General features: G+C 42.4%; 1 protein-coding gene across 1 annotated transcript in view; it reads left to right on the forward strand.

The window, feature by feature from the left end:
* The window catches only part of ARHGEF26 (Rho guanine nucleotide exchange factor 26), a 137,217-nt gene that overhangs the window by 112,800 nt on the left and 1,995 nt on the right, over nt 1-22,422 (forward strand). Inside the window, exons 12-13 of the mRNA XM_069083427.1 lie at nt 12,174-12,383; nt 22,208-22,275. Coding sequence (XP_068939528.1) covers nt 12,174-12,383; nt 22,208-22,275 — 278 coding nt within the window. The remainder of the gene's footprint in view (nt 1-12,173; nt 12,384-22,207; nt 22,276-22,422) is intronic.

The raw sequence follows: 22,422 nt of genomic DNA on the forward strand, positions 1-22,422 counted from the left end.
AATCTGATTGACTGATCAGTCTCATTCACTTTGAATGAGCCATTGTATTTCTAACAGAATGTTATCCACTTTAAGGACACAGTGTTTTTCCTGTTGGGCTTCTGGGGAGTGTCTCCCCATGCCCCCCAGATCATCTTCACAGATTCAACAACCCCCCCCCCCCATTATAACTCCAGTAGCTCCCATTCAGCCCTAGGATCAAATGTAAAGTCTTGGGGTTAGGCATTCAGAGTCTTCCTAACCTGGCCTCTCCTGCTATTACAGTCTCTTACAACTCTGGGATCCAGTGACATTGGACTCCTTGCTATGTTGCCCATAAAATACAGGGTTCATCTTCCTTTCGGGGGCATTTCTACCTGCCTGTCCCTCCCCATGCCTGGAATAATCTGTTCCTTAGCTCCTGCTCCTGCTCCTACCCTGGCTTCCTTCAGATAAAATTCCCTCTCCATAGCAAGCGTGTCCAAATCTCCCTTAGTGCTAATGCCTTCCTTCTGCTTATTATCTTCAATTTATTCTGTGCATGTCTTATTTGTGTATGGTTGTTTGCGTGGTGTTTCCCCATTAAACTGGGAGTAGTGCCAAGAGAGAAAAAACTGTTTTTTTTTTCTTTTGGTTTTTGTTTAATATTTCCAGCCCTTAGCACAGTGCCTCATACACAGTAGGTGCCTAATAGATGTTTATAGTATGACTGGAGGTTTTCGTAAATAGCAGGTTCAGCAAGTCAAAAAGTAATTATTGAGTGCTTACTCTGTGCCAGGCACTGTGCAAAAGGCTGGGGAAATAAAAACAAGCAAAAAGGAAGCCAGTCCCTCCCTCAAGGAGCGGCCATTCTAATGAGGGAAGACAGCAAATGAGGAAAAGGAACAAGCTTTTATATAGTGCCTACTGTGGCCTGGCACTGTGCTAAGGGCTTTTATAACTGTTATCTCCTTCGATCTTCACAACAGCCTAGTGAGGTAAGTGCTATCATTACCCCCATTTTCTAATTGTGGAATTGCAGCTGAGGCGGTGGAGGTTAAGTGGCTTGCCTGTGGTCTAGAGGCTATCCACAGCTAGGAAGTGGCTGAGGCTGAATTTGAACTCGAGTCCCCCTAAGTCCAAGCCCAGCGCTGTATCCTCTGCACCACCAACTGCCTGAAAGGGACAGGAGAGGTATGAGTTAATCATGTGACCAGGATTAGGGAGGTTCTATGGCCACCATACTCTGTCCTAGTCAATCACATGTTTTAAAAAGGATATTGACGAATGATGAGCCAAGGATGGAAATGAGAAGAGTGAAGGGCCCCCTGATCATGTTATATGAGAATCACTTGAGAAGGGGGGAATATGACATATAATCCAAATTTGAGCTATCCCTGTCTACTATGGTGATTAAAAAGGCTTGAGAGACATAATTTCTGAGTAATTTAATAATTTCATTAATATCATTTTATTAATTAATAATCATTTTATTAATAATCGTGTTATTAATCAAAGGATGGTCATTTGGCCCTCTTTCTTAGACCAAAGACAATCATGGCTGTGGACTCACAGTTTATATACCTGAGGGGTAGCAGTCAACTCTTCATTAGTTAACACAGTGGGAGGTGGGCTATATTAGAAAGATGGGCTGAGAATGATGCCAGCCACCTGAAGCCAACCATCTCTATACACAAACCAACCCCCAGCTTTGGGCGGTTTATTCAAAGAATTTATGCCTCACCAAAGCCTGAGCTAGCCTACCAGGGTAGAGTCTTAGTCCAATCTCATTATCAGCAAAGTCCTTCAAGAGACTGAACTTTTAAAATCCTGACTTTAGAAAAAAATGTGAGAGAAGACTCTGCATCTCCCCAGATCATTGGTCATTAATAGTCATTTCTCTCACTAGAAAGGGGGAATAGGCTTAATTGGCTTGGCCCAAAAGGACATAGTAGATTTAGGCTCTATGTAAAGAAAGCCTTCCTAGAAACCCTACAGATATCAAAGTACGGTGGGCTGCCTCAGCATACAGTGGGCTGCCTCAGCATACGGTGGGCTGCCTCAACATACTCAGCATACAGTGGGCTGCCCCAGCATACAGTGGGCTTCCTCAGTGACTAGTGGGGTCCCCATAGTCGGAGTTCTTCAAGCAAAAGCCTGGATGACTATTGTTGTATTGTCGAGGGGATCCTTCCCCAGATCTTGCTTGGATGAGACAGAGGCACCAGGGACCCTTCCCTTTTGGGGAAAAACTCAGCTAGACCAGGAGTTCTGTAAGGTTACTTTGTACTGTCACAGGCTTCTTTGTGTGGCAGTTCTGAATTCACAGAAAATCCATCCCAAACCTTAAACTGACTGTGGTTATCTGCCTTTTCATGTACCTTGACCCTCTGTGCTTTTCGTAAATTGTTGCCCATTTTAAGCACATGGTGTTCTGTTGGGGTTTTGAGAAATGTCTTGACTGCCCTGGTGATTGCACTTGACCCAAGTCCTGTGTAAAAACCTAACACTCAGAGGTCTTGGTCTCGAACTTATGAATTTGAAGAATCCCCATAATGCGCCTTCCAAGCTCACAGAAGGAGAAGATAACTCGGATAGATAGCAGCAGGGTGCTCCAGGACGGGGTTCACAGAATCAGAGGCTCATGGCTTCAGATCTGGAAGGGAGTTTTGAGGTCATCCAGCCCAGCCCTCTCATTTGGCAGATGAGGAAATCAAGGCAGAGAGAGATCAAGTGACTTGACCAGGATCATCCATACAATAAGTTATACAGGAAATAATGAATATAGGCCTTGGACCAAGGTCATCTTGACTCCTCAGTCTTGTGCCCTCTGCAGCAGAGATCTGGGAATGAAGAACACGTGGCTGGTTTACTGCCTATAACCAGAGACAGGTGGAGGATATGGGCATAGTTGTAGGCAGATTTCAAGAGGGCCTGGCTGGAGGGCTAAATAGTTTGAAGGCATGTGAAAGTGCAGTGTGGTCTGGTTTCTAATTCTAGCCAGTAGACGTGGGGCGGCAGGGAGCTAAATGTATTAGCTTTAGTTAATTATTCCACAGTCATCTGGGCTGGGTTCTAAGACAAAAGGTCCAAAGTTTAGTGAATTTATGTGAATCAATATAAATTGTGAACTTGGCCTCTTTGACCACTCAAAGGTCAAACTGATTTCTCAATAATATTGGCAAGTGTTTTATTCCATCAAGTACATAAGATAATAACTAATAATCGCTAAAAATTATGTAGCATTTCCTATATGCCAGGTGGCTGATGCCCTGATGGTCTGATTTCAGTTACTAGGAATTCCCTCACATTATGTGTTAAGTGGCTCATTTTTGAGTCTAGAGCTGGAAATTGCATTTGCTTTGGGAAACTTACCGGTTTGGTATGTGATACAATGGAAAAAATGATGGATTTCAAATAAATTATGGATTTGGAGCTAGAAGACCTGGGTTTTGAACCCAGGGAGAATCCAATTAATATTTAAATTCCTGCTATGTATAAGGAATAATGCTGGGTACTAGAAATTGTATCTCAAAAGTTGAGGTGAAAGTTTTCATCTCAGAAATGAACAGAGAGGGAACAAGACTCGTTTTCCTTTGCTTTGAGTATATAGTCATGTATATTGTTTCCAAACACCACTTGTTGGTTTTATTCATGTGTTCAAAAAGAGAGAAGGAAAAATTTCAAGAGAAACTGAAAACTTTATATGCAGTATTTTGGACAAAATTGTACTGGGTCAAAAAGGTCAATAAATGTTGGGTTACAGTTTTGTTCCCAATAATAAGAACTTTGTAATTGTCAGAAGATTGATTGTTACAATTAGTTGATCTTTCTTGCTTGCTGTCTTGCAGTTGTTTTTCAGTCTTGTCCAACTGTTCATGACTCCATTTGGGTTTTTTGTTTTGTTTTGCTTTTGGCAAAGATAGTGGAGTAGTAAGCCGTTTCCTTCTCCAGTTAATTTCACAAATGAGGAAACTGAGGTAAACAAGGTTAAGTGACTTGCCCAGGGTTGTACAGCCAGTAACTGTCTGAGGCAGCACCTAGCTGCTACTCTAGCCAATGACCCCCAAGAGTTCAGTCAATTGAATATAATTGAGATTTATTTTGAATGAATTAAGGGCTTTGGAGCCCTTTGGGGCCATCATTTTGATCAACTGGGATGGAAATGTAGAAGCTGATTATGGAGATAGAATCGATAATCAATCAACAAGAAGTTATTCAATAACCTCTTTGTATGCTAGTTACACATGGGAAATGTCAAGAAGCATGTGAATAGGTCTTTAATCTCAAGGAAGTTCAATTTTAGATGTGAGAGCTAGTACCTATACATGCAAAATATTAACTCATCCTATTTGCATTGGTAGATGAAGGATCTGGGCTTTTGTCCTTGAGTGAGGGTGGCCTGGATTTCTTTACTGGCTCAGGACCCCAGGCAAAAATCATTTCACTTACGCGTGCCTCATGCATCTTCTTAGAGTTATTTATTAAGTCATAGGTAATGGACTTAACATGCAAGAAAATGAATGATAAGCAGCATGGAAGTCACCGACATGAACTGCCAGTTCCACCAGAGTCAGCGAGGGCAGTCCAGCGCAATCTAGTAGAGTAGTTGGGGTCTGTGGTAAGCCCAAAAGGATGGGGAAGCTGTTGGGCAGTGGGGAAGACATTGTCAGCAGGAGAAACAGGAGCAAGCAAAGGCACAGGAGGAGAGCATCGCAAGGCACATACCTCAGGAGGGAAATCAGCTTTGGCTGATTTGGAATTGATGTCTTATTGAAGACTGAAGGCTTTATTTAGAGGAGGCAGAGTTGAGATTGGAAAGGTGGGATCCTAGATTGAGAGAGTTCAACCTCCTCATTTTACAGAAGAGTAAACTGAGATCCAGGGAGATGAAGGGTCTATAGGCATTAAGCACAGTGCCTGACACAGGGTAGGCACTTCCCAAATGTTTGTCAAATTAATTAGTTAATTATTAAGCATCAGAGATGAGAATTGACTAGTATCTCTCCTACCAGCACTGGAGCTCTATCTATTGTACCACAGTGATGAGGGGTAAATAGATAGTAAAGCAGTGAGGACTCACCAAATGTTCTCAAAATTTAGCTAAAAAAAAAAGAATAAAAAAAGAGATTAGAGGAGTTGTGTAGACTGACCCAAAGACTGTTGTTACAACAGCAAAGCTTGGTATCAAAAAGTGATTAACAAATAACATAGACATTGGAGACAAGAAACAGAGATAAGTCCAGTTTTGAAATTTTGGTTTGGTTTTGTCATCAATGGAAATTGAAAATTTTTAGGTTTTTTTTTTATTCTGAACATAAATTCCAAATAAATGAGTACATTTTATAAAAAAAAACCCAGAAGATTGTGAATTGAAACTGTCTTTATTCTGGGTTTTAAGTATAAAACAAATTCAGCCTATAACTTTCAAAGCTGCTGTTTTTCTCTTTCTTCCTGCTCTTCCTTTTTTCTCCTTGGTGCATTTTTCAAAAATTCCTCAATTACCCTTTTCTTTTTCTCTCTTTTTTGTCAACCCTGTTACAATTTTCCCCTCTATCTTGCCAAACCCCACCCACTGAAAAAGAAAACCCTTATAACAAAATACACAAAATCAATCAAAACAAATGTCCACCTCAGCAGTGTCAAAAATGCTTGTGTTTTTCTGTACCCTAAGTCCATCATCTCTGTCAGCAAGTGGGTCCTCTGGTCATTGCATTGATTAAGTACTCAAGTATTTCAAAGTTGTTTTCTTTACAATGTTATTACTACTATTTAAATTGGGATCTTGGGTCTACTCACTTGGTTTTTCTTTTTTTTTTTTCCAAATGCCTTATTAACTTCTGGTTTACATCACTCATTTCTGCCAGATTTTGAGTTAAAAAGTTTTCCCCCTTTTTTCTCCTAACCACCACCCCAAAATAGCAGCCCCACAGGATATCCCCTCCTCCAATCTGCTCTCTCCCATATCTTCTCCCATACCCCCTTCGACTTTTCCAGTGGATCTCTATGCCCCAGTGCCTGTATATCTTATTTCCCAATTACATGTAAAATAGTATTAATAATATATGTACATATTTTTAAACATTTGATTTTAAAACTTTGAATTCCAGATTCATTCCCTTCCTCCCTTGTCACCCACCCTTACTGGGAAGATAAGCAATTCTATATAGGTTGTACATGTGTAGCTAATGCAAAACATTACCATAGTAGATATATTGTAAACGACTGACTATATTTCCCTCCCTCCTATCCCACCTTCCACTTGTATTCTCTACTTTGATCCTGTCCCTTTTCAAAAGTGGGTGCCTCCAACTTCCCTCCCCCCCCAACCTGCCCTCCCTTCCATCACCTCACTTGGTTTTTCATCAGTCCACACAAGACTTCCCAGTTTCTCTGAAACTCTTCTCTGCATCATGTTTGCAGAGCAGTAAGTTGATGTATCATAATTTATTCAGTCATTTACTAATTCCTGGATACCCTTTAGTTTCCAATCGTTTGCTTTAAAAAAAAAAAGGAGCAGTAAAAATCCTTTTGTATTCATGGCTCCTTTTCCTCCTTTTTGATTTCTCTAGGCTCTAGACCAATAGTCGTATTACTGGTTGAAAGAGTGATTTTGGGGGTATGGTTCCAAATTGCTTCACAGAATAGCTAGAGCAATTCTCAGCTCCACCAACAGTGCATAAGTGTGCCTGCTTCCTGCATCCCTGCAACAATTTTCATTTTTCCATTTTTCACAGCCTTTGCTGATCTTATGAGTGTGAGTTGGAAACTTTGAGTTGCTTTAATTTGCATTTCTCCATTTATTTGTGATTTGGAGTATTTTTTTTAGTGTGGTTGTTAAGAACTTGGATTTCTCCCTCTAAAAACTCCTGTTCCTTTCCTTCCATTATTTATTAATTTGGGAATGAGTCTTTTTCTTACTAATTTGAATCAGCTCCTCATATAACTTGGATAGGAAAGCTTTATCAAATGGGATAATATTTATAAAGTTCCTAGCACACAGCAGGTGTTTAATAAATGCTTGTTCCCCCTCCCTGTATCTGAGAAAATTGCTGCAAAATTTTTTTTCACCCCCTAGAAATAGATTTATGGAAAAGGGGAGAGATAAATCTAGATTTGTTTAGGTTTTTTTTTCTCCTTTAGGTGAGAGTGGAACTTTCAAATAGAAACAAGTATTAGAAAGTATTTGGGCATCTGGAAGCAGAATTAAGGTGAGAGGAAGGGAGAAAGAAAAGGCTACTCATTCAAAGAAATTGTCATGAAACTGCAGATATAGTAATAGAATGGCTGCCATCAAGAGAAGGAGGGTCACTGAATCTTTATTCAGGACAAGGCAAACCTAATCATATTTCAAAGTAAAGGGGAAAGGAGTCAGTAGACATAGCAAGAGAAATGTAAAATATAGGAGAAAGAGTAGACTTGACTAAAACTATTGTTTCAACTGGGAGTTAATTTTTGTTTAAAAAAACTGACCTATTTTCATTTTTATTTAAAAGTCATTCTGATAAATCTCCACTGTAATTGGATAATTAATATAATATAATATAATATAATATAATATAATATAATATAATATAATATAATATAATATAATATAATATAATATAATATAATATAATATAATATAATATAATATAATATAATATGGAACTGGTTTCTGTGGTATTGATGACTTTAATGCTAATGACTAACTGCTATAATACTAAAACCTAATGGCTAGACTGTCAGAAATAAGTGACTTCTCCATCCTCAGTCTTCCCATCTGTAAAATGAGGAGGTAGACCTGATGACCTCGGAGGTGCCTTCTAGCTCAGAGTCCATGAGCCTATGATCCAATGGGTACTGGCCCACAAGAGGTTATGTTTAGTGCGACTGGGGAGAGAACAGTTACAGTGCTGGTTCTTGGCAAAGCTTCTAGTCAATGTCTTCTCACTTCCTCTTTGGCACTCTTACTTTCTTCCACTGTGGTGCCCCTGGCATCCTCCCAACTACTGATGACTCCCGCCACACACACACACACACACACACACACACACACACACACACACACACTCTCTCACTCACACACTCACTCACAAAGTGACCTGGTATTTAGAGGCAGCACAGTCCCAGGGAAAAGAGCATTGAATGCCATCATCCTTATTCCTTATTATCTATGAGACCTTAAGAAAATCTCTTAGCCCTCCCTAGCCTCATTTTTCTTGTCTGTAAAATGGGGGGATTGGACTAAGTGACCTCTGAGGTCCCTCCCAGCTCCGCTTCTCTGTGCCCATGAGTCTGCTTTGGATTTATTATGTGGGCATGCTGTTTCCCAAGGTAGAGTGTGGTCTCTGTGACAGCAGGGATAGTTTCATTTCATCTCTGACCTACCACTCTGGAGAATCATGCATCTTACTTGCTGACTGTGGTCATTCCTTATCAGGGCAGTTCTCCTGACTGAGTGCACCATCACTGGGCACTAGGTTTGGTCTCAGTAGAGACTCCAGCATCTATTCAAGTGAGATAGAGCAATGGGCTTATTTATACAAATCTGATGCTGCTGCCTTCAGGGCAGCCGGCTGCTTTTCTGAAGCAGCTGGTGTGGATAGACAGCTGGTGAGCTTGGAGACCTTGCAAGACAATCAGAGGAAGTGACCACATAAGCTTCTCACTGAAGGGAAAAGGGACTTTTCCACTGGTCTCTTTCTTTCTGAGCAATTCCATTTCCTAATTACATGATACAAATTGTTTCAGAAACTGTACACCATCTGCTACTTCAATAGATGTCAACAATGTAAAGATGAGGAAGTCTAATGAGCAATTTCCCCCTGAAAAGAGTTCTCTTCCCACTCAGTCTAGCTTGCTGTATTTGGACATGAATGGACTGGCTAAAATGGAGAAAACCATCATGGTGGCAAAGGGCTTGAATTCAGGAATGCCATTCAGGCATTCTAAACCAAGGTGGAGACCCCGTCACCCTTCCTCTGCTCTTGCATGTCAATTGCCAGGTGGTGTGAAGACAATACGATTTATGGATTCCAAGGTGGGAGATGTGGCAGGTGTTGGCTGGACTCATTACACCTTTTGTAAAGTGACTAAACTGTTCTTTCATTTATTTAGTAGCTGGGGTAGGGAGGGCATCATTTTACTGGATTATTATGAACCTAGGATTTGTGAGGGTGAATGACTGAATGAATGAATCCAAGGTGTTTGTGTGTGTGTGTGTGTGTGTGTGTGTGTGTGTGTCCTGGATAAGGTTTCACATTTTTTACTTTGTGAGATTTGAACAACAGCCAGTAAGGATAAAGAAATAATGACTACTATTATTATGAAAGAGATTTCTTTTTTTTGGTAATAAAAGTGAACTTTTCACCCAGTTTTAATTCGACATATAATCCTAGAAGAACTGAATAATGCCTCCAATGGTAAAAAAAAAAAAAAATCACTTTCTAGGGTCGTCAGTATAGAATGACCAAAGAAAATTCTGTCACCATTTTTTTAAAGTATCCTTTTGATTGATTCACAGAGGTTACCTAGCCCATCACAGAGGTAATCTACCTTAGCAAGCCTCCTATCTGCATTACACCCACCAAGGAGCATCAGGGATGCCTGAAGGGCTCTAGAGAGGGGGATCCTACTTCATCCCTCCCCCTGACCCTGGCAACCTTTTCTACTTTTGGATAACTCTCATCGCTATGGAAATGCTCCCCTGCATCAAAGATTCGCCTGCCTCTCTGATACTTCCCACTGCTCCTGATTCTGGCCCAGGGGACCGAGTAAACCAAGTCTAATCCTTCCACCTGATTGCCCTTAAAAGGTAGCAATCGTGTTCCTCTTCTAAGTCTTCCTTTCATGATAAACAGGCCCCATTCCTTTACCATCCTCCCATGCCATGAACTCGGGGCCTTTCACATCTCTCATTATCCTCTGCTGGACACTTTCCAGCTTACTGATGACCTTCCTGACATGCAGTGTCCAGAACTCAATACAACAGATGGCCTGATGAGGGAAGAGGACAGCAAGTCCCTCACATCACTAGTCCTAGACATCTCATTATTTAATGAAGGCTCTTTGCTTGGTGGAATGCCTGGTTGCAGAAATTCAGTGTTTAAGGAGAGCCAAACATGGATAGAGATGTAGGTTCAAATCCAAGCTCCGAAATTTGTCAACTTTGTGGGGATGGAAATAGCATGGAGGTGGGCATAGAGACAGGCATGGGCATGGAGATATGCCTGAATGTGTCACTGAATTTCCCCTACTAAAGTAGGCTAGCACCTTCTCAGCAAGGTAGAGTCCTCAAGGGTTGCTAGAACACTGAGTGGTTGAGAGCTAGCTTGGTGCCTGGGAGAAATTCACTTCTCTCTAGGATTTAGTTTCCTCTTTTTTAAAAAAGGGACAGGAATTGCACCTGGGATTTTAGTAGTATGGGATTGTGTGGGTGAGAAAACTCCACCTCCCAATGCAGATTAGCACCTTCTTTTCGATTTATAGTGTGGTTTAAAGACCTCCCAAGTGGTGAATTTTGTCCCATAGTCAATAAGTGTCCAAAGCAGAAATTAAACCCAGGTCTTCCTGATTTTCAGGCTATTTCTCTGCTAGTTCTCTCATGCTGCCCTTTACTGTAAAATGAGGATAACAGATCTCTCACTGCCTCCCTTGCCAGGCTGTTGTGCCTAAAGCCTTCTCTAAACCCAAAAAAAATCTATATACAGCAACATGAGTTGTTAATAAATACACTGTTAGAGTTGTCAATTTAGCATTTTCCTATTAGGTGGACAGATATTTTATTTCACTTCTGCATATACAATGGCCAGACTGGAAGTATCTCACAGATATTTGAGTTGGTATTCTTCCCAACTAGAGAGAAAAATTGAAAAAATAATGTGGATTTTCATATGTATTGTTTTTGGAGCTTTAAATGGTTATTCCTTTGGAATAATCAATCTTAATGCACTGGCCCCTTATTTAGGTGCTTTTATGAATAGCTACCTGGAAGGTGAAACGATCTTCTATTGGAGTCTTTGGGAGAACTTCCATAATGTTAGGTGATATCCCAAATAGCCTCAAACAAAGTTCCTTTCTCTAGCATATATGCTATGTTACAGCAGTTTTTTACTTAGCTGTAGTAGGTTGGTCTGAGATCTCTGTTCACTCATCAGTCTACAAGGTGCAACCTGAAACTCTGATGGAAGGTTTCATTTCCCCTGCCATGTGTGATTCAGCTAAGCATTGCTTGACCAGGAACAATGTCCTCGTGTTCTTTGACCTACAAGTTTCTTTTAAGCAAAAGATTTTTCACAGAAACTAGGAGGTGGAGCAAAGGAAAGGAGTCACTGAAACTAAATGTAAATTTGTTTTAGTCTCCCATATTTCCCCATGTTATTACCATATTGTTATTTGATGTGTCAGAATAATTATAAATAATCTCTAATTGGTTTTATTCTTTCAGCAACAATGTATGTGGGATAAAAACCATTAATTCTTCAGCCTTATCTTCCCCACCTCCCACCCCTAACCTACCTACCCTCCTGAAAATTAACCTTTTTCTGTTGAGGGCGCTGCCATCTATGAAACAAAAGTATCACGTTTTTAAAAAGATGGTATTAGCCTCAACACCAAAATCATCTCTGAAGATGGATGTTGGTTTTATAAGAGACTGTCAGCTTTGTTTTCTTAAAAGGACAAATATGGGTAGGAAAGACACACAAAATTTTCTATAAAAGACTATTTTCCTCTTGGGGAGAAACAGACAGACATATGTAAAAAGCAGTTTCAGAAATTCTTGGGTGAACTATCCTGTTTTTGAATTATTTGGTACACTTTGTGTGAGGATGAAACGATTCCAGTGTGTTTCTACTGGTTCTCCTGTATTGGTTCATTTATATTTAGAGAAAGAGAGGGGGAAAAAAGGAGAAATTATTTCTTTGTAATAATTTATATCATCCAAGAATGACTATATGACATGGATGGCTATGTCCCATTTCATATAAAAATACCCTAAATTCATTCTATTCAAATAAAAAAAGAAAATGAGATATGTTCTAAATATTAAGCTTGTAGCCATATTTATATTTCTCTCATTGGGAAATATTGTAAGCTATAGAAGAAATGGTAAGATAAGGTGTAATCAGGACCAAGATTGAAAGCAGTGTCAAGATAAAATCACCTATTTTGATGGGTAGAATTCAGGGTTCTGAATCTTTTTTTGTTTGTTTTTCTTCTACTTTTTCTTATAGTGAAGAAAGTTATACAGTCAATGACTATTCTTTGAGGGATCAACTGTTGGTGGAACCTTGGGACCATGAAGAAATGAATTCTTCTCCCCTGAAGAATAGCTCTACCATGCTTTATTCCAGACAGAGCTCTGCTAGTCACCTGTTTACGCTGACAGTTCTCAGTAACCATGCAAATGAGAAAGTGGAAATGCTCCTAGGAGCTGAGACTCAGTAAGTCCTTGGGTCATAGAAGCATGGGGGAAGGGGGTGGATATTAACAGAATTCCCTTTGGGGAAATAATCTCTCTCTCTCTCTCTCTCTCTCTCTCTCTCTCTCTCTCTCTCTCTCTCTCTCTCTCTCTCTCTCTCTCTCTTCCTCTCTCTGTCTCTGTCTTTATCTGTGTCTTTCTCTTTCTTTCTTCCACCCCTTCATTATTCATTCAGTAATTCACATGAAGCAAGAAATGAAATGTTTGAGTTAGGTTTGGGTTTGTTGGATGTTATTGAAATCCTTTATCAATTCTTGAAGACTTTTTTGGGTGGTAGTTCCTTGTTTTGGGGGTCTTTGAGATTGGCATAAGAGGAGAAGATGTAAAGTCTGGAACCAGGAAGTGCCTGGTTCAAATCCTTCCTCTGGTGTGTGATGACCACAGCTACTCCAGCTCCTTCCCTTCTAGTTGGTGGCATCTCACCTTATCTAGCCTGCCCCAGACCCCTTACATGACTGCCTGGCTTCTTCATGACATACTTCCATTTAGAACACCCTCCTTGACACCCCCCACAGACATTGAGTACATCTTCCCCCCCCCCCCCCCCCCCCCCCCCCCCCCGCAGCTCTAGGAAGAATAATTAAATCAACAGGACTATTTCTGTGAAAACAAACAAACCTGTCAATCATTTTCTCTACTCATTATCCCTGACACTTCCCTGACCGAACCATCTTCTCTGGCTAACACTCCCCTATACTTATTGTATTTCCCTAGTAGAATGTAAACTTTTTGAGGACAGGGCTGCCTTCCTTTCTCCACATCTATATCCAGAGCATTTGATATAGGAGATAGAAAGTTCACTCAGGAGCTACTGGAAAAACTATGGCTTTGACTATATGGACCTTTGTTGGCAAGGTGATGTCTCTGCTCTTTAGGATGCTGTCCAGATTTGCCGTAGTTTTCCTTCCAAGGAGCAAGTGTCTTCAGTCATGGCCTGTAGTGGTCTTTGAGCCCAAGAATATAAAATCTGATACTGCTTCCATTTTTTTTCTCCCTCTGTTTGCCAGGGAGTGATGGGACCAGTTGCCAAGATCTTAGGTTTTATTTTTCTATGTTAAGTTTTCAAACAAGCCTTTATACTCTTCTCTTTCACTCTAATCAAGAGGCTTCTTAAATCTTCTTCATGTTCTGCCATGAGAGTGGTATCATCTGCATATCTGAGATTGCTGATTGGTGGATAGATGGATGGAAATGAAGTGAGTTAATAACCCAAAGTCACACAGCTGGTCTGTGGCAGAGTTGGGAATAGAGTCAAGGTTTACACTGTACCATTCCATGTCCCCTTCCGTGACTCTTTGGCTTCAGTTTGTCATGAATTTCTGTCCAATCTCTCCCACCATATCGTAAGTTCTGAAGGCAGGAAACTTGACTGTGGGTACCTTTTTATGTCTCGTAACCACAGTGCTGAATAAATAAATCTCAGAATTCGAGATTTGTCAAAGAACTGAGGGGTCATCAAGGTCAGCCCACACCTGACAAAGAATAGACACTCCAACATACTAGACAGGTACTTAGCCAGCTGCAGCTCATAATCCTCCAGTGAAAGAGAACCCACCAGCTCCCCAGGCAGCCTGTTCCACTCTGGGCCATTTCTCATTGGGAGGAAGGTTTTCCTGAAATCCAACCTAAATTTGTCTTCTTTTACTTTCCATCCAGTGCTCTTGGCTCCGCATCTTGAGGTCAAACAGCACAAGGCTTCTCTTTCTTTTCCATGACAACACTTGGCTGGTTTGACAGCTGGCATGTTCCTTCTTTCATCCCTACCTCCAACCTGGTTTCCTCGTGTTCAGGCTAAACATCCTTGTTTCCTTCAAATGAACCTTCTAGTTTCACCAAATGAAGAGCTGTTCAATCCACCAGTAGTTACCTCCAAAGGCTCACTGTTACCTCCAGGGCCAAATGTAAAGTTCTTTGTTGGCATTTATCACTCATTGCTGCCTGCCCCTTCCTACCTTTCCAGTTTTCTACTTTACTCCCCTACACACATACTACAGTCCAACTGTACTGGTCTCTTTGCTATTCCTTGAATAAGACGCTCCATTTCCCATCTCCACACCTTTCCACTATTTGTCCCTGTGTACTGACTCCTTCCGTCTCTCTCTTGGAATCTCTGGCTTCCATCAAGACTCAACTTAAGGTAAACCCCAACAGGAACCCCTGGCCTTCTGCTCTAAGGTTACCTACCATCTGTCCTGTATTAAGCTTTTATGTACCTGGTTTGGGCTTTGTTGGTTTGTCTGCTTTTTAAGATATATTCTTTTATCCATTAGAATATAAGGTTCTGGGGCGGCCAGGTAGCAAAGTGAGTAAGAGCACAGGCTCCAGTGTTGAGAACATCTGGAGATCGAATCCCGGGCTCAGACACTTAGCACCCACCCAGAAACACCTGGCCGTGTAACCTTGAGCAAGTTACTTAACCCCAGTTGCTTAGGGGCGGCCAGGTGGCTCAGTGAGTAAGAGCGCCGGCTCCAGTGTCGGGATGACCTGGATCAAATCCGGCCTCAGATACTCAGCACCACACCCAGAAATAATAACTGGCCGTGTAACCTTGAGCAAGTTACTTAACCCCAATTGCTTTAAAAAAAAAAAAAGAATATAAGGTTCTTGAGGGAAGGAACTTATTTTTTTTTTTGCCTTCCTTTGTAACTTCAGTGCTTAGCACAGTGCCTGGCATATAGTAATTGCCTAGTAAATGTTTGTTATAGATAACATCCCTCTGAATGATCTCTATAACATAATAGAGTCTAGATGTCCAAGGTGAGGCTGTCACTTCCTTGTTTCTGAAAATTCTAATTCTCATAATGAATCCTCAAATCACATTCATGTTTCCAGCCTCATGAATTGACTAATATCTTATAACATTTGCTAATGATTTGAAAATGCCAGCCTAAGGACTTCGTATTTTATTAAGGAGGCAGTAGAGAGCCCCTGAAGGGTTTTTAGCAGAGGAATGACATGTTAAGCTTCTGTAGTGGGAAGATTAATTTGGTAGCCATGTGAAGGATGGAGTGAAGAAGGGATGGAGTGGACAGTTTTCCCCATTGGCAGTAGGAGAGATATAATGCCAGCTAATAGAGTAACCTGTGGAAGAATCAGAAGTTTTTGCTAGAACAGAGGTATATTAATCATTTAGTCAGTATTTGAAAATAACTTCTCAAAGGGTTATAAAGACTAGTGTAGACAAAATGGTTCCATTATTGGTTAGACCAAGGGGGAAGGGAGGAAGAGGGAGGAAATAAGCTTGTATATGGTGTTTGACATGTGCCAGGAACTGTGCTAAGCTCTTTACAAATGCTATCTCATTTGATTCTCATAACAGGTGCTTCTCTTATTCCCATTTTACAGTTAAGGAAACTGAGGCAAATAGAGGTTGAGTTGCCCAGGGTCACACAGCTAGTATTTGAATCAGAATTTGAACTCAGGTCTTCCTGACTTTGGTGTGACGACTCCAGAAGGACATTTGCTGTTGTTTTCTTATTTTTGGTTGTGTCCCACTAATCATGACTGGAGTGGTTTGTCGTTTCCTTCTCCGGATCATTTCTCAGATAAGGAAACTAAGGCAAAGAGGGTGAAGTGACTTTCTCAGGGTCACAGCTAGTAAGTGTCTGAGGTCAGATTGGAACGCAGAAAGTTGAGTCTTTCTGACCCCAGGCCCAGCGTTCTGCACACTATGGTGCCTCCTAGAGACCCACAACAACAACAAATTGCTAAGGGGCTAGTGAGAGACTCCAGGCTTCCTTCTCTCCAAATTCTCATTTACAAAACAAAGAATTTTATTTTAAAAGAATGAAAATCTGGCACAGTGAGTAAGAGCACCGGCCCTGGCATCGGGAGACTTGGGATCGGTTCCGGCCTCAGATACTTGGCACCCACACAAAAAAATAACTGGCCGTGTAACCTTGAGCAAGTTACTTAAAAAAAAAAAAGAATTAAAATCCGTCCTCACAGGAGCTGACCTCTTCACAACGTTTCAGTCCTCCCTTTTTCTTTCCCTTTCCCACTCTGGATAGGGTGTGGGGTGGCCTTGTGATGATTTGGTTAAATGACCTTGATTGTCAATCATTTAATAAATATTTATTGAGTGACTTCTTAGTGACAGGGACTGTACCAGACCAGATGGATGATTGAATGGATGGATGGATGGAAATAAAGAAAACCTATTAAGTGCTTATTATGTAGAAAGTATTGTGCTAAGAGTTGGCATACAAAAAGAAAACAGACATTGCCTCTCTCAGGGAACTCACATTCTAATAGAGAGAGACAACACATATGGGCTGTTTCAGCTGCAAATCATATAGGAAGGCAGAGGGGGCCTTAAGTCCTTAGCTCAGCTACATCCTGAAGGATAGGTACCATGGATAAACTGTATCTGTTTCTGCCATGTGACCCTTGCTGTTGCCAAAGCCTTGGGCAGCTAGAAGTCCCTTCTGGGTTTCAGAAACTGTGGCTGCTGAGGATACAGAGACTGCAGCACATGAAGCAGCACCAGGGTGGGCCTTTTGAACCATTCTCTTCCCAGCCATCTTGGACTTCCATTAGTCACATGCTGTACATTCAGGGAAATCACCCCCATTTACCTCCCCTCGGTCTTGGCTGCCATTCTCTGCTCTATAACCATTAAGTAACCTTCCTGTGTACTCTGCTTACTTTTAAATTTCTTTTGTTGCTCAGCTGAAAAAAAAATGTTTTAATGTCTTATCCAAATATAGCAGGTTGTCTCTGTTTATGGGGAGAGTTTATTCTTTGATTGTGAACAAGACAATAGTCTAATCTGGTGGAAAGTGCAAAAGGGCACCAGTTTTTTAAAGCGAGGATGTTTTACTGCAGTCACTTCCTTAGCCCTCCTCCCCACCCTCATCATCTTCCTAGAGGGCTGTGGGAGCCAGAGGGTCTCCTTTGTCTGGACTCATTACAGGGAAGCCCAGACAGCTGCAACTGGCAGAGATGTTGGTGCCTTTGAAGCAGATGATCTGTCACCAACTTCCTCGGTTTACAGCAGAATTCAGAGCTCTGTGTCCATCGGATCAAATCTTTGGATTGGTGAGAGCTCTTCAAGAACACACCAGGGACCTCCTTTGCCCAGTGCTTTTTGCAGATGGGACATGGTTCCTTCTAGCCTGGGATCTAGCATGCCCTTCTCCCCAAACCGTTTTTCTCAACAAAGAATGAGCAATGAAAGGGAGGCCTGTTGTAAACCATTCACGGGACCCAGGCCTGGGCCCCTCAGAGAAAAGGGCTTTGTCTGCCTGAACTCTCCTGCTTGCTTCATGCTGCTCTTAATGGCTTAATTAACAGGAAGCAAATGATCATCTTATAAAACTGTAAGTGGTGAGATGAGTTTTAGTGGCCTAAAAAACTCAACCACAAGCTTAGGAAGATAAAGTTTACATGGGAAGATGCCTGTCAACAGCTGAACTCATTCAGTTTTCAGACTGCAGGATTATTGATTGGTAGAATTAGAGCTAGACAGTACCTTAGAGACACCTGCTTAGCCTTCTTTTTCTTTTACAGACGAGAAAACTAAGGTTGATAGTGGGTCAGTACAAACATTGAGTGACAGGCAAGATTTGAACTCAAGACTCTGGATTTCAAATCCTTCTAATAGAAGCACAAGAAGGATGAAGCCTAATATTTATAAAGTGCTTTTCTGCTTTTCAGGATTCTTTCACATTCATTATTGTCTTTGTGCTGCCCCAAGCTCCAGGGAAGCAGGACCGGCCCAAGAGGTGACATAGGGAGGAAGTAGCAGAGAGAGGATTTGAACCCAGGCCCTTTGATGCCAAATCTAACACTTCAGCTTTAAAAGCAAAAGTTGAAGCAGCAGAATAGCAGTGCAGGAACAGGGATGGCCTTGCTGGGTGAAAGGAACAATTGTGGTCACACTAGCTGACATTAAGACAATATTCAGCAGGGGCAACACATATATGACCCCGACAATAATGAAAGAAGGAAACAAACATTTATTAAGCAGCTGCGCTGGGCCAAGCACTGGACATCCTTAGGACAGCCTGGGAACAATGAGGGATTTGGCAGCTTCCCCCAGGTTTCAACCTCCCCTTCCGCATCTCTCTTGCATAATTTCATGCAGGCCCCCGAGGAGGATGCTCAGTGCAGATGATAGGCTCTGTAAATCTCAGCCTCTGTTCTGTTTGGGACTTTCTGGTTTGACTTTCTCTGCTCTCCCTCTGGAGTCTTCCTCTTCCTCATTCCACAAGACCACGAGCATTCCTTTGCACCCTTTGTATCACAGAATCTCATCCTGAAAGGAAGCTCAGGGCCTATCCAGTCTGGCCCGTCTCCTGAGGGGGGATTGGCCATCTGGACCCACCTCCCAGGGCAGCCCTTCACACATCAGGATAGAGCTGTGTGTTAGCCTTTGTCTTGATATCATCTGTATCAGCCTCTCTAGCTCTGACTTCTGGGACAACCAAACACAATTATTCCCCTTTCACTTTCTAATCCTTCTGATACCTGGACACAGCTTCCATGTTTCCTCTGAATCTTCTCTTCCAAGCCAAACATCTCAAGTTTCTTTGGTGGGTCTTTATATGGCATGAATTTTCATCATCAGGGATACCTTCCTCTGTGTGTTCTCCAGCTTATTAATATGCTTCCTAAAATGTGGCCCCCAGCACTGAACCCAACACACTAGCTGGTGAGTGGATAAAGTGTTGGGTCTGAAGTTAGGAAGACCTGAGTTCAAATCCAGCTTCAGACACTTACCAGATGTGTGACCCTGAGCAAGACATTTGATTTCTGTCTGCCTCAGTTTCCTCAGCTATAAAATGGGGATTAGCCAATAATGGCCTGTGCCTCCCAGGCTCTTGTGAGTATCAAATGGATAATTTTGTAACGCACTTAGCACAATGTTTGGCACACAGTAGGTTCCTTAAAAATGCTTGCTCCCTTCCCCTCTATGTAGAACACAGTGGGCAGTCCCCTCCTTGGCTCTCCTCTCTCCAAACACAGATAGATGTCACCTCTGCTTCTTGGCTGCACTGGCACAACCACAATTCTCTTCAAACAGTTAACTGTGGGCTTGGGGGCCACTTGAGTCAATTAGGATTGGGGTTTGATAGGCATGGAGCCTCTGTCTTGGACTTATAAAGTGACTCTGTCTTCCTTGCTGATAACTCCTAGCAAAACCACCAGGACAGTCTTAGCCTGCATGTCTGTGTTCGTGTTACCCACAAGAAATGATGAATCCATTAATATTTCTGGTGAAATGGAATATCTCCAATGTTGGCTTGAGAGCACATGGCTCTTCCACTTCTATGAGGAGACAAAGAGGCCAGGGTCATGTAAAGCCAGAGGTAGATGGGGCCTCCTAGGGCACCTGGAGGAAACTGAGCCCCAGGGAGGTCACAGGACTTTCCTAAGGTCACTAAGTAGAGGCAGAGCCAGGACTGGAACTCTCTGAACCCAGCATTCCTTCCCCTGTATTGTGCAGGTTTTCACCCTGGGAAAGTACTGAGCATTCCGTGTCCCCATGGGTTCCAAGGCTTTTCCTGTTCCTAGAGTGCTGTCTTCACCTCTTTCCTATGTGGTGCAAAGCTTGGCAGAGAGGCTTGGTGGCGCTCTCTGTGGTGCTTTCCGCAGTGCTGCCCATAGTCAAGACTCTGAACTGTCCAGCAGGTTTTTCCATACCCTGGGGGATGCTGGAGAGTCTGGCAGCATCAAAGGGGGGAGGAGGAGACCTGGCTTCACTGGAGCAATCTCCAGCCACAAGAACTGTCTTGTTCTGTCCTGTGCCAGTCTTGGAGAAGGGCCTGTCATGTTGGGACCCTCTCAGCACCTGAGCAACCCCCTCCCCAAAAGTGAATGATTGTATCTGTCCTGGTGAAAACTGGAGGCACTCAATAAACCGGCATCAGGGTGCACCAGACACAGCTGTGCCTATAAATGGCTGCATTTTGGGTTTTCTTTCAAAGCTGGGAATAACCCTGAAAAGAATGGGAGATGGCTAGTGCCTCATTTACAGACTTTGGCTTTTGTAAGAGAGGAACGAGGCAGGCCTGTCTGGGGCATGCTGTGTCGTGTGGCGGCCCCAGAGCCTGCAGATGTGGAAAGCAAGGATGCTTAGAACCTGACTGCATCATGGCGGCATTCAAAGAGGCCCCTCTGAATGAGGGCTCATTCTCCTTACTAAGAGACTAGAGACTTTGCAATTACTCTGAAGTTTCAGGGGGAAAGCATGTGTGTGCATGTATATGTATTTTATATGTGGGGACATGTATATATGTACACAACATACATGCCCCCACATATAAAATATGCACACGTGCATGTATACATACATGCATACACATGTGTATATACATACATATGTTTGTATATATATCCCTAGAAAAGGGAGTTCCAACAGACATTAACAATGAAAATGTCTCTTTGGGACCTTTGTTGAAAAAAAATCTCATTTTCCTCAAGACCTCTAACTTTCCTCACCTTCCTGGATGCAGTGAATGGGGGCAGTCCTGAATTCAAACCCTGCCTCAGTTTCCTCATCTGTAAAATAAGCATGATAAGAGCATCTTCCTCCCGTAGTTATCAGGATAAAATGGGATGCTACTTGTAAGAATGCTTTGTAAACTTTATGGCGCTATGTAAATAAGATGGGAAAATCATTTGAAATGGAAAAGAATTAGTTACTGGGAACCTGGAAAGACTTTCTGAAGAAGGTGGGTTCTGAAGCAACCCTCAAAGGAAATCAGAGATATTGGAGGTGCAGGTGAGGGGACACAGCCAGCACAAGAGTTGCGAGGTAGAAACAACAAGAAGACAGTGACAGCGTCCCTGGGCACTAAAGTACAGGGGGGAAGGCTGGAAAGGCAGAAAGTTAGCAAACATTTATTAAAGCCTTTCTGCCCACCATTGTGTCAAAAGCTGGAGATATAAGAGACAAAAACGAGGTCCCTGTCTGCCAGGGGCTTGTACTAACTGGGGAGATGCCACTTTTTTTTTTTAAAGCAATTAGGGTTAAGTAACTTGGTCAAGGTTACACGGCCAGTTATTTCTGGGTGTGGTGCTGAGTATCTGAGCCCAGATTTGGTCCAGGTCATCCCGACTCTGGGGCCGGTGCTCTTACTCGCTGTGCTACCTGGCCGCCCCCGAGATGCCACTTTCTTGCCAACTCTCTACATATAAGACACTCTACAGTGTCAATGGGAGGTGATCTCAGAGGAAAGCCTCTAACTAAAGGAGGAAGGTGCATGGGGTGGGCAAAGGGTAGGACTTGTAAAGGCTTCTTGCTGAAAGTAAGATTAGGGCTGAAAGCATGAGCTTTTTAGAGGTGGAGGTGAGGAGGGGGAGAATTCCAGACAATATTGGCCAATACAAAGGCAAGAAGTCAGGGCAATGATAAGGAGACAGGTGTCCCTCAATTATAGAGTATGCAGAAGGCAGAAAAGTAGGCAAAGGCTGGGAAGGTAGGAAGGGGTCAGGTTATGAAAACTGTGTCTGATAGTTTATGAAGGTTATCTCATTTGATCTTCACAACAGTTCTGTGAAGTAAGTTATTTTATTATCCCCATGTTACAGATGAAGAATAGAGGTTAAGTGACATGCCCAAGGTAATACAACTAGTAAGTATCTAGGGCAGAATTCATACTCTTGTCGTACTGGTTCCAGGTTCTGCGTTCTTCCCAGCATGCCAAGCCAGAGAGGCAAGAATTTGAACTCCGGTCCCAGGACTCTAAATGAAGCCCTCTTCACTGCAACAAGTTGGGCATCTAGAACGGAGGGAGCTCTACTGGGATTGAGAAGCTAATTTCCTTCTTTTATTCCTAGGAGTGAACGAGCCCGCTGGATAACTGCCTTGGGTCAGAGCAGTGACCGACAGAGTTTGGACAGGACCAGTAAGTGGAAGAGATTTGGGGCTAATTGGGAAGTGCTGCCCCCTCGTGGACATCTCATGAGTAGCACCTGAAGCATCATCTGTCCTTCCTTCCCATCCCCAAGACATGTTAGTCTGTCTAGGCATCCCATCCATGCAGGAGCACCTC

The sequence above is a fragment of the Petaurus breviceps genome, unplaced genomic scaffold (genome assembly GCF_028583685.1).
Source record: "Petaurus breviceps papuanus isolate PSGF00001 unplaced genomic scaffold, PetGlider_PUasm1.0 173, whole genome shotgun sequence".
NCBI classification, from domain to species: domain Eukaryota; kingdom Metazoa; phylum Chordata; class Mammalia; order Diprotodontia; family Petauridae; genus Petaurus; species Petaurus breviceps.